Genomic DNA, 12,320 nt, shown 5'->3' with positions numbered 1-12,320 from the left:
TTGCAAAACAAGTACTGTGGAGGACCATTGGAGGGTTTCTGGTCGAATTGGCCACATTACAGCAATACGGGTATTATAAGCGGTCGAAAAATGACGTTTTTGACGGAGGAATCAAGTTCCAGGAATACTCTGACCCTCAAAATGTCCTCCACTGTACTTGTTTTGCAAAGTCATGTAGTTTGAGATGCCGCAAGGTGGGTTTTATAACCGGTCGAAAAGTGTCCTTTTTGCCGGAGGAACCAGGTTCCCAGAATATCCTGTGGTGTGACCAAATCGACCAAAAATCTTCAAAATGTCCTCTAAAACACTTGTTCTGCCAAATCATGAAGTTTGACATCATGAAAGATGGTCTTGGTTTCCAAAACTAGACAAATTTTGTGATTGTTTCTATAAAACCGCATCAAGTTTGGTTGGAACGCGGCTTAGTAATAGAAATTTTATATTTTTAATGAAATGTGGGTTGGAGACGTAAGAGTTAATGGAGGTCGATTCTCCGATGGCAAAAATAACGCCGATAAGTCTCCTTTTCAATTCGAATTATATCCATTTAACACAACCGGCCACTGGATGGTCTACTTCCGGACCAGAGAAAAGCGCTTAACATCATCGATATATCGCGTGATTCAACTAAACAACACTCGGGAGTGTACGAAAAAGTATTTTGTCTACGTATTCGCCCGGGGAGTAGAAAATGATGGTGTAGTCTCCGATAGGGGCTTTAATTTCGAAATATAGTGGAAATTGTGGTACACAAGCAATTGCGTTCAGCGAAAATCGAGGCGCATAAGAGAACAACTTATTTTCCATCAGCCTCATTTCGAACCTTTCACCAGATATGTTCTTTCAAACTTTATTCTTTTCAGCGGGGCTCGTCCACCTGTTCGCCTTTTTGTGACGCGAGGCATGAACTGCCGTCTTTGCAAACAATTTGACCATAGAGTTTACTATTGTAGGAATAAGACGCGGTGTGGAAAATGCGGAGAGAATCATGGAAATTTTTCCTTCTGTAGAGAGACTCCGCATGAGCTGTTGACATTTCCCGCATATGTTGTAAGGGGAAAAACTGAAGCATTCTTTTGAGAAACACTCCGAAAGGAAATGCTTGAGGGCTACACCACCGACCACAACTAATTTCTACGCTCCCTTGTTCACTAAAGAGCGAGATTCTGACAATCCCATTGAGGGAACATCTGCTAATATGCCTATAAATTTTCGAAAGAGGAGAATCATTTCCTCTTCTAAGCTTCCTCGTAAAGGCTTGAGAGTGTCCTTTGATGGGTACTGTTACAAAACCGAAGTAAGTAGCTCTTTGTCTCGGGAAGTCCACAAGGAACATCCAAAGCTCCAAGTATCTCTATATTGCAGTCCTATTATTTTCCTAGGTTTGCATTGTGTAAATGACTTGCATTGTGACTTGTGTAATACATTTGCATTGCGTAATATCCGGATAGCTTCCGACGTAGGTCTTCCACAATTTTAACATTATTACCCAGGGCCGAGAAAACAGAATAGAGGAGCATTTTTGGTGATCAAAATGTGCTATTGTTTAAATCGAATTTGCCTTTGCTATGTACCTGGTATTGAAGTTGTCGCTTGTCAAGTCGAAATCAAAGGCAAAGACTTTTTGGCATTGTTTCCGTATACATCGCACCGTCTCGAAGACTTCAACTCCCAAGGTATGCCATGGGGTTGTCTACACGATGAAAACTAATCCATCTTACTGCATGATATTCGCGACAATTTCAATGGTCATACCTTGTATACGGTGGAAATGACACGAATGCCTACTCCACAAGTGCGGCCAAGCGCGTTAGATTTATCGTTGTATTCGATCTCGCTACAGTTAGTGCACCCATTGATTGAAAGAGTTACTATCCACAATAAGCGAATCAAAACAAGAAATTGCTCGGTTGGATGCGTACAACGTTTTGATTGGCTTTAATTGTACGCGAAACGGTCCTATTAGGACTTTTTGAACGTCGGATCACCCGAATTTTTCCAAAAATGAAAAACTTGATGCAAGCTTGTTGTTGTCTGCACCGATTCGTCGATGAAGTAACAAGAGAAACTATATTTCGTCTGGCGACTATACCCTACACGCCACCGAAAAACTACCTAATATTCAGTACTTTTGACTCAATCTCGTGGTATCGTGCAGGAAGGTAAAATTATGTAAACCGTGTTGAAGGTAGTTTCCATTTAACTACGGCAAAAATAATAACTCAACCTTGAGTTTAATTTACTTAAATTTTAGTTGAATTTACCTAATTTTGCAAGAGAAGTGGAAAATAATGTTTCGGATATTTCCCAATCAATATTTCGTGTCAAGGAACATTAACCAAATCAAAACCAAGGAAAATTAGTAGTATTTTTTCTTGGTTTTGATATTATTTTCTATATAAAAATCCAGTTAACAAATTTTCTAATGCGATTAGAGCTATGTTCACCTGTTCAAACGTATTCAGATATGTCTAAGGAAGCACATTTGATGGTATGTGGGTATGCAGGGCCTATTAAATCAGAGTGTAAGTTATCTTACTATGGAAACATAGCAAAAACAGGATTTTTGATTGGAGACACCTTTAAATCATGTCCAAATTAAGTCATTTTTGGCGAAAGTTTTTAAATTCAAAACTTTTTCAAAATGTGAAGAGGTCTAAAGTAGAATTTCGAAATTCGATCTCATCAAACAGTAAAGTATCCCAAATCGCGTGCTTTGTTTAGAAAAGCAACCAATGAATCTAAAACTTCTTCCGAGTTTGGAATTATCTGATCTGCAGGAAGGAGAAAACCATAGCTTCCCTGATCACGGAACTCGTACGACACTGCAATCGGCACGTTATGTACTCCCAATGCCCAATCTCGGGTTGAACCAGATGCAATATCTAGAAAAGGAAGGTATAATTAGAAAACATACTAAAAATTCGACAAATTAAAACCATACACAGAACTTCAGCAGTATTCCCGAATGTATATTGTGTGCCACTTCTTTTGTAAAGTGCGATGGCCGCGGCCTCCGCCATTTGCATCCAATCGTAGAAATTGTCCACTTTCTCTGCGTTTTCATATCCAAACGGCAGTAGAATCAATTGACCGTAGGAGTGGAACGAAAGATAAAAATGAATTTGCTCTTTATATTTGGTAAAGTATTCCATAATATTTCTTGTTTCTATCTCAGATGCCGGCTCGGGTCCAGCAAAGACATCCGAACAGGGATTCATTGTTGATCCACCATCTGCAATGTCGATCACTTATGAACTCAGCTTCAACAAACCTGCTCACGCGACTTACCCATCCAGTGATAGGGAAAATTTCTATTCATATCCACGCCATAGCACAATATGTTATGTGGATAGCGAGTTTTTCTCCACATTCGATTGACTTCCTTGGTATAATTGAGCCCATCCGGATTGACTACAGGTAGAATGTACCAGTCATAGTTCTGAGCGAGTTCCATCACTTGCGGATCAGATGAAGTCAACAGTTCATTCAATATCCAGGTAGTGGTGGCAGAGGTAATCCATTCACGGGCATGTATGTTTGACTCTAGGAAAATTCCTGGGTTTCCAACCTTATGCGACAACTTGACAGCTCTTACTTCACGACCTTCGTACGAGTGACCAACCAATTCCACGGAAAGCACTTGTTCGTATTGAGCAACTAACCCACCAATCCATTCGTACATTTCATCCAACGTGTGATAGTCATCCCAACCAAAACCATCGCGTTTTGTTCGAAGAGGTCTTTCATTGTCGATCAATTTTTGAACGTTTGAAATTTTTACTCTAGATGTCATTTCCAGCCGTGCATCTAGTGCCTCGAAATCGGCAATCTTGTGAGGTGGAATCATAATGTCCACCTTCATACCCAATTGCGCCGGAAATTCCCAAAAGGAATACTGTAAATGTAATTTTTTGTTATCTGTATGATCCGAGTTGGGTTAGATACGTACCCCGTCCGGAAACTGTTCCAAGTACTGCAGAACTTTCAATTGCTCAGCATTTTCAATGGATGCTTCGTACACTCGGTAGTTGTCAAATCGAAGCTGTTCGCTTAGTACTACAGCAACCAATGTTGTAAATACAAGTATCGAGCGTAGCAAGTTCATTTCTATGCAGTCTAAGCGTTTGATCTCACTGAGAGTTACAGACTGAGGTATAGAAATAGGTTCAAAAATATTTTATATCGCTGCTGGTTCATCGACTGGTGCGATAAGCTATTTGAGGACAAATTAATAGATAATATAGTGTCGTATCATCCTGAGATGGCCGAGTATGATAGCGGTCTTCGACACTGTAATTTTGTACATTTCTTATAAAAGAAATGTGTAGAATTCGTTTCAAAGTTTTTCCGGGGGCCCGGAAGGCCGAGTCTTATGTACCTACCGATCGACTCAGCTGCGACGGTACCATGTTTGTTTCGGTAGCTCGTCACAGTAAATGAAAAATTCTCTCTCGCATCACACAACTTGCGTAGTTTTATCTTTAACGGCAAAAAAGAATATAAACAGAAGTGAATAATATGGAAGAGAATCGTTTTAAAAGCAGCCATACTTGTATATTCGTTGAATGAATAATATTGATCATTCTTCATTTCACGAGCAGTTCTTCAAGACAAATATTTTCTTTTTGGACAATTGCAACATGCATGTATGTAACCATTGATCGAGTTTGATCGCCCGGAAACAGCAGCTCAGGAAGTTTAGCATTTTGGAAATTACGGATGGATTCAACCGAGCTAGACCTATGCGAAATACGAATTATGGATTGAAAACTAGGGATTAGTGAAGTGAATTTTCATTTTCGGATACCAACTTTCAGTTGAAGCTATTGACACCAAAAATCGTGCCTGTATCAAATTTGTCTCAAACTATTAATATTCAAAACCAATATTTTCAATCCGGAACTTAAAATATTTAATATTTATAAGTTTCGCTACATGTAGTGGCGTGAAGTGATATTCGAAACCAGAAAAACTGGCAAGGATACCCACAAATGGCCAAATAACTATCATATATACCAAATGATCAAGCTCTTCACTGATTAAGCTGCCGACATCGCCGACATAATATTATTGTATAATTTTATTTCGTAAAACACATTATACTACAATCAACAGCGCTACTGATTAGTTTACAACTTTAATTTCATAATCTTATCAGTCTCAAAAGTACGCCACGATTCAGTCACGTCGTACGAAATATCCCAATTCTACTGCTTTCGCGATAAAAATAATCAACGAGTCTAGCACCTCCTGGGCATTTGGGATGATTTGATTTGCGGGCAGTATGAATCCGTCCTTCCCTTTATCTCGGAATTCGTACGTCACAGCAATCGGGGTATTGTGCTCGGAATGAGCCCAATCGATGGACAATCCCGAAGCAATATCTGTAAAATCAAGCATCAGCCGAGTTTTGATAATTAAACTCCAAATTTAAAAATAACATACACAACACATCTGCCGTTGTACCAATTTGATACAGTGTTCCATGCCGCTGTGAAAGAGCGATTGCAGCAGCCTCCGCAATTTCCATCCAGTCATAGTAGTTATCGGATTTATCTGCATTTTCGAAGCCGTAAGGGAAAAGCATATAATGGCCGTAGGAATGGAACGATAAATATAGTTCAATGTTGGCTTTATACTTCAAAAAGTAGTTCATAACGTTCTGGGTCTCAATTTCGGACGCAGGCTGTGGTCCAGCGAAAACATCTGAGCAAGGAATATTGGAAGCTCCGCCCTCTGCATGTAACAAAATAATTGTATACGAATTGTAATAATCTGAATTCCACCGAAACGGTCCTTACCCATCCAATGCCCTGGAAAATTGCGATTTAAATCAACTCCATAGCACAATATGTTGTGAGGGTAACGATTCTTCCTCCACAATCGGTTAACCTCCTTCGTGTAGTGTAAACCATCCGGATTAACCACCGGTAGGATATACCAATCGTAATTTTCCCCCAAATACTGAACCACTGGATTGGATGATGTTAGCAGCTCATTCAAGATCCAAGTCGCAGTAGCCGATGTGATCCATTCGCGAGCATGAATATGTGACTCCAGGAAAATTCCCGGATTGCCAGATTTTTTCGACAGAATGATTGCTTTCATTTCTCTTCCTTCATAAGAAGTTCCGTACGGCTCAATTGTGAGAATGTCTCCATACTGCTGGACCAGCTCATCAAACCATGCGTACATTTCATCCAATGTATAATAATCTTCCCACCCGAATCCCGCCCGTTTTCTTCGTTGTGGTCTCTCATTGTCGATCACTCTGCAACACAAAAATTACTTATTATTAATTTATCAACGACATGCAGAAATACTCACTCTTGAAGGTTTGGAATCACTATCGTGTTCTCCAGATCTAAACGTAAGCATTCTTCTTCAAAATTATCAAATTTGTGCGGTAGAACTACGATTCGTAGCTTCATATTTATTTGAACAGGAGATTCCAAAAATGTGTACTATAAAGCAAAATTGCGCGAAATTATATGATTATACATGAGGATTAATTTGTAGTTCTTACGCCATCCCAATTCGATTCCAAGCTCTGCAGCGCTTTAAGTTGTTCATTATTTTTGACAAATACTTCATAGACCCGATGGTTATCAAATCGCACCTTTTCGCTGGTCACACAAAAAGTGAATGCCAGCAATAGAACTACGTAATCTAGTTTCATTTTCTCTATCGATTGGTCGAAACCAAAATGCTAAATAAGCTGGTAAACTCCTGGTTTGCAGGTTTTATGCGCCAAGGTACAATTTCAATAGATAACTTGAGTGGTTTATGAGTGTCTCGGTGGATTGTCGTAAAATATAGGGGAGACTGTGCTGAGCTGAAACAACGAAGAGTTGGGGTGCTGCTAACAATACATTAAATTCAAAATTTCCTTTCACTTATAGCGTTGCTTCACAGGCACAGTTTTTTTTCACGCGAATACGGCAAACGGGACAACATATATGTCTTCTGAGATGTTTATAGATGCTTCTAGCCATTCATTCTGATGATACAGTTACAGTGATTTATCCTTTTTGACTTGAGATACATTTTTGAAGCATGAATGTTTCATGAATATTTTTGACATAGCTTCCTAAACAACGTAGCCGAAAAGATATACCTCCTGTAAAGGGTGTCCCACATCAAACTGCATCACGGAAAAAACGCTGAAGAAACAATTTTATTTAGGTATGTTTTTCTTGAAATTTTCTTGAATTTGCTGTCAGTTTCAGGAATTTCGAAAATTGGAAAAAAAATGGGGTCACCCGAAAAGCAACGCCGCGAACTGATTTTGCGCAAATACCTGGAAAATCATCAACTCCCTCATCGGGACATTGGAAAACAACTTGGAATCGAGCAGTCAACGGTGAGTCGTGTGATTAAACGTTACTACCAAACACTTTGAGCATGTTACGCAAAAAAATGCGGTCAGAATGGGTGTTCTATTAGTGATCAAGAGCGTGTAGTGAAAGCGTTTAAGCGGAATCCCAATGCTTCGGTCAGGAATGTCATCAAAAAGTTGCATCTGTCCACGTCTTTCATTCAGAGAGCCAAGGACCGGAAGGGACTGCATACAAACAAAGTGCAAAAGGCTCGTAACAAGCGGCAAAATATGGTGGGAAAATCACGGGCCCGGAAATTGTCCAGCGAGATGCTGACGAAACCTTATTGTCTCGTCATGGATGATGAGACTTAGGTCAAGGCGGACTTCCGGCAGCTGCCGGGGCTACTGTTCTTCACCGCTTCGCACAAGCGTGATATTTCGGAGGAAGTAAGGAAGCAGAAAGTTTCAAAGTTGGCCAAAAAATATATGATTTGACAAGCGATCTGCCAATGTGGCAAACGGAGTGCTCCATTCGAGACTACCGGGACTGTAAACGGGGAAATCTACCTCAAGCAGTGTCTAAGGAAGCGTCTGCTTCCTCTGTTGAAGCAACACGAGGGTCCTACGATTTTCTGGCCGGATCTAGCTTCATGCCACTAATGAAATGTTGTCCTGGAGTGGTACAAAGCCAATAGGGTCACTTTCTTATTCAAGAACATGAATAGCGTTTTTTTGTGATTCAATTTGATGTGGGACACCCTTTAGTTTCAAAGTAATTTGGGTTATTTGTAATAAAAATAGCGCAAGCTGCAATAATAATATATTTTGAACAGACAAAAACGGGTATCCAGTTCTAGTTCCAATTAGACACGCAATATCACAGCATAATGTGTTTCAAATGCTTGCGCAGTTTCCAGTAAAATCGCAGACTGTTTGAAAGAGGTATAAAATGCGAAAAAATGCTTTGAGCATACTCCATATCTGATAATTAGGCTAGTGTGTAAGTTGTGTGTTTTCGTAATAGAAATCATTTTTCAGAACATACCAAAAAATACTACTTTGTCGTTGTGCTTCTCCTGAAATAGGAGACGTTTTTGTCTACAATCCATTTTGTAAATTTCACTGTTGATGGCACCGTTTGTGAGAAAAACTTTACTTCGTTTTCCACAGATGTAGATTACCTGCCAAATATGGTGTTTTGATGCAAACTTTTACATTTACTTTTATTCAAATCCATCGTCCACTTCAAACATATGATTTACGGTGTCTGTTCTGGTATTTGTTAGAAGGCAGTTTTGTCCTTAACTTCGTCATCCATTACGTAGCTACTGTATCCGGTTAATTTTGCCGTATTGAGTTTCCTACTACGAGATTTGGCTGACGGTCATCGCGGTTTACGAAGTTTTGTACGTTGTATGTATGTATGTAATTCTGCTCTTGCGTGATCCAATGGAAATCGGTTGGGATTTTGTAGTGCTTCGTAACACTTTCTTTATCCTACTAGTTTTTCGCCGTTAAGGGACCATCCACGAATGACGTAGCATTATATGGGGAAGGGGGGGAGTTTTGTATTTTGTGATGATGTGTGACGACAGAGGGGTAGGGGGTCATGTCCTGCTTCGTAGTTTTTTTAAAGGGGAATAGGGGATAACCTGATGTCACGACAACCTTAACCGTTTCATCTAACTAAAACTGTTTTTTTTCTTTTATTTTACGTATGTTATTGTAGGAACTATATATGGATCGTAAGAAGCAACACAAAAAAAATAACTGACAAGTGGAAACATAATGGAAAATTGCAGGATGACGTGATTTAAAAAAAAAAAATGCTCGAAAAATGACATTTCAGTGAACTTGTTTACATAATGTTAGTACAAGCTCTCTGAACTGTCAGAAAAGTGAGGTTAAACATTTTCATGCAATGTTCTATTCGCAGCATAAAACACAGTATGGAAATAAGAACTGTCCAAATTTAGCACAATGAGATGTGAGGTGATACTCCGTGATAGGGTGTTCATTTTAAAGGTAGACTCAAAACATGAGTTCCAATAAAATGCTATAATCGATATGTAATTTTATCGATAATATCGATATTACCGTTAAATTAATTATATTAGGCTACGTTAATATATATTGATATAGGTCAAATACATTAATTGATGAGTGTGACCCACAATAACATGATAAATATATTAAGCATTGATTACAAATAACTGATAATTAGTTTTCTTTTTCGCTAATGAACAAATGTGATACTAGCAATACCGTAATAGACAGTAAATATTATTGTTTAGTAAAACCGGATATACGGTTGAAAATTTGTTACGGTGAATATGCTATCCAAGACACAATCCATGAAACGCATAAAAAAACAGTGTAATGAATGAAACGCCAGCAGAACGCTAGGAACAAGGGAAACGCGAATTCGAGCCGGAAGAGAGCATGAGTAATTTGCGTCAAGCGAGCTTCATGCTAAAAAAAAGACCATTCTGTAAACGAGTGTTGTGGAAACAAGTCGTCAATTTCGATAGCGAAATTTTGCGGCTTTGAAAACAAAGAACCGGCGGTTACAAGGTGGAATACGACATGGCGCAGTCGGTAGGTGAGTATACTTCGATTTTATGGATGATTAATCGTAGGCAAAAAAAATAACATAAAATGCAGAAAGAATGGTGTTCCGATAAAAAAAAAAATGGAGTAGAGCGAGTGGGCTACTGCTCCAGTTTATGAAACGAAATCACAATTGAAAACATTATTGGCAGAACGAGTGGGTTCTTGCATAGTCGAAACAAAATGAAATGGAAGAAAGCGAGTGGGCTATTCCTAAAAAAAAAGCGCTATAGAAAGATCGAAAATGTGGAAATGGAGTGGAGCGAATGGGCTACTACTCTAGTTTGTAAATCAAATGATAATTGATACCATTATAAGCAGAATGAACATGTTTGGCCAGTTTGATACAAAATGAAACGGATGAGAGCGAGTAGTTAAAAAAAAAAAGAGAGAAAGGAAAATGGCGCTTTAGAAAGTGTCCAAAAGAAAATAAAGCAGTGCGAAGGGGGCTACTGTTTCGTCATCGTAACTGGTAGAAATACATGCTGAACGCATGGGTTTTCCATGTTTGAGGTAAAATAAAACGGAAAAGAGCGAGGGGGTAAACGAAAAAGAAAATGGCGCTGGACATGTAGGTTACTGTCCCATTTTGTGAACATTGGGCTTGTAATTTATAGAAATATAAACAGCATGAATGCGTAAATACATAATGGTAAACAGAGTAAAACAAATGGGTTTCCACTTTAGAAAATGTTGTTGAGCGAATATTTTGATAATTAATTAGCCTTTAAAAAAAAACAAGAAACAGCTTCCAACTTCCTGCATGCAATATTGGTAATCATTTTTTTTCTTAAATTTAGATAAATTGGCTCGCACACGCGAACAGAAAAAGAGAGTTAAAGATTTGGCACGAGAGTTAGCTGATGAAAGGTCGAAGAACGCAGCTTTGATGGAGGCTCTGGAACGCAGCCTTAAAGAGAACGAAGAACTCCAATACGATATTGCAAAACAGAATGATATCAGACCAGAAGCCTCGGGGGATCCCGAGATTGAGTTCAACGCTGAAAATAGATTGAGCAGCACGAGGCGCGTAGCGGGTCCCAACTTTGAGGAGTCCAAATTCTTATCATCGATGAATCAGCTCTCCGTTGCTTCTATTGTTGTCCCGGAATGTAAAGCAACGGACGGTGATGGGATCCACCGTCCTACTTATGAGCAGTGGAAGGATCTGCTAATCGATTCCCTTAAGTTAGCCGGAATAGAGGATGAGATGACAAAGTTTACGGTATTTAAAGTAAAGGCCGGGTCCGGACTGCTCGAGATATATAGAAACACGAAGTCGAATGCCGACTCACCAGATCCAAACAAGGCACCATTTTCAAACGCGTTACATCGTCTTCAAAGTTATTTCGGTTCTGGTTCTGACGTGATGCTAATGCGACGCAAGTTGGCGATGATGATTCAGAAATCCGATGAAACTGACCTCAGATTTCTCACACGTGTCGGTTCGTCTGCCCGTCTATGTGAATTCACTGAAGATAAAGAGTTTGAGCAAATCGTTGCTACCGTAGCTGAACACGCAAGGCATCGGGATGTCCGCACCACAGCCCTTAAAATGCTCAGTCGGAAGGGTACATTCATTGAGTTGGTTGATAAAGTGCGCGAACTTGAGACTATCAGAATAAATGAAGAATATGTCATGCGAAAACACGGAAGTGCGGAACAAGCTCTCATTGCCCCAGTTCAATCGTTCTCCAACTGGGATGCCTCTCGTCAGCAAAGATACCCAGCAAATTTTGGGTCCCGTGGGGGCGTATACCAGCGTGGAAGTTACCGTGGAGGTGCTACCAGAGCAAGAGAGATATACAGAGGTGGAAATTTTCAAAACCAAATGAACAGAGGGCGATTTCAATTCAGGATGAACAGAGGTGTAGGTTCCCAATCTAGTCCATCATCGGATAGAAACTGTTGGCGTTGTGGTGGAGTTTATCACTCACCAAATGACTGTAACGTCAAAGAAAAAGTATGCAACAAATGTGGACAGGTTGGCCATATTCAAAGAGTGTGTTTCGGTTCATTCAAACGTGCAGGAGAACATACTTTAGATATACCACCAAACAAGATTGCCGCGATCGAGATCCAAGGAAAGTCCGATGATGAATCGAAAGTGGAAACCCCGGTAAGTGAGAATACGGGAGATTAAAAGATATCGATTGATTACATAAACGCGAGGAAATGACTTACTTTAATAACTCAAAACGAATGTATACCACTTCAAAACCAATATTTTGTAAGAACCAGATGTTCTACTAGTTAGTTAGTATGACTGGTTTAAAAAAGGAAAGAGCACGTGAGATTACAATGAGTTTTTTTTTTATTGACTAGTTTCAGGACAGGTTCTAGTAATCATTTTGTTAAAATTATCCTTATTTGAATTGCCCCAACA

General features: G+C 39.5%; 3 protein-coding genes across 3 annotated transcripts; 1 reads left to right on the top strand and 2 right to left on the bottom strand.

Moving 5' to 3' along the window:
• Positions 1-2,385: 2,385 nt before the first annotated feature.
• LOC131683254 (zinc carboxypeptidase-like) lies at positions 2,386-4,146 on the bottom strand. The gene is made up of 4 exons (XM_058965084.1): positions 3,953-4,146; positions 3,292-3,898; positions 2,945-3,235; positions 2,386-2,885 (listed from the first exon to the last, which is right to left on the bottom strand). Exons 1-4 carry the CDS (start codon positions 4,106-4,108, stop codon positions 2,686-2,688), a joined length of 1,254 nt encoding a protein of 417 aa, XP_058821067.1. The 5' UTR covers positions 4,109-4,146; the 3' UTR covers positions 2,386-2,685.
• Positions 4,147-5,086: 940 nt separating this feature from the next.
• LOC131683253 (zinc carboxypeptidase-like) lies at positions 5,087-6,725 on the bottom strand. The gene is made up of 5 exons (XM_058965083.1): positions 6,530-6,725; positions 6,331-6,467; positions 5,805-6,274; positions 5,449-5,739; positions 5,087-5,387 (listed from the first exon to the last, which is right to left on the bottom strand). The coding sequence occupies exons 1-5, from the start codon at positions 6,680-6,682 to the stop codon at positions 5,182-5,184; spliced, it is 1,257 nt and encodes a 418-aa protein (XP_058821066.1). The 5' UTR covers positions 6,683-6,725; the 3' UTR covers positions 5,087-5,181.
• A 4,821-nt stretch (positions 6,726-11,546) lies between these two features.
• On the top strand, positions 11,547-12,320 carry LOC131686255 (zinc finger CCHC domain-containing protein 13-like). The gene has a single exon (XM_058970522.1). The coding sequence runs from the start codon at positions 11,574-11,576 to the stop codon at positions 12,075-12,077; it is 504 nt and encodes a 167-aa protein (XP_058826505.1). The 5' UTR covers positions 11,547-11,573; the 3' UTR covers positions 12,078-12,320.

Source organism: Topomyia yanbarensis, chromosome 2 (genome assembly GCF_030247195.1).
Source record: "Topomyia yanbarensis strain Yona2022 chromosome 2, ASM3024719v1, whole genome shotgun sequence".
In the NCBI taxonomy this organism is placed as follows: Eukaryota; Metazoa; Arthropoda; class Insecta; order Diptera; family Culicidae; genus Topomyia; species Topomyia yanbarensis.
This window is presented reverse-complemented; position numbering and strand designations above follow the sequence as displayed.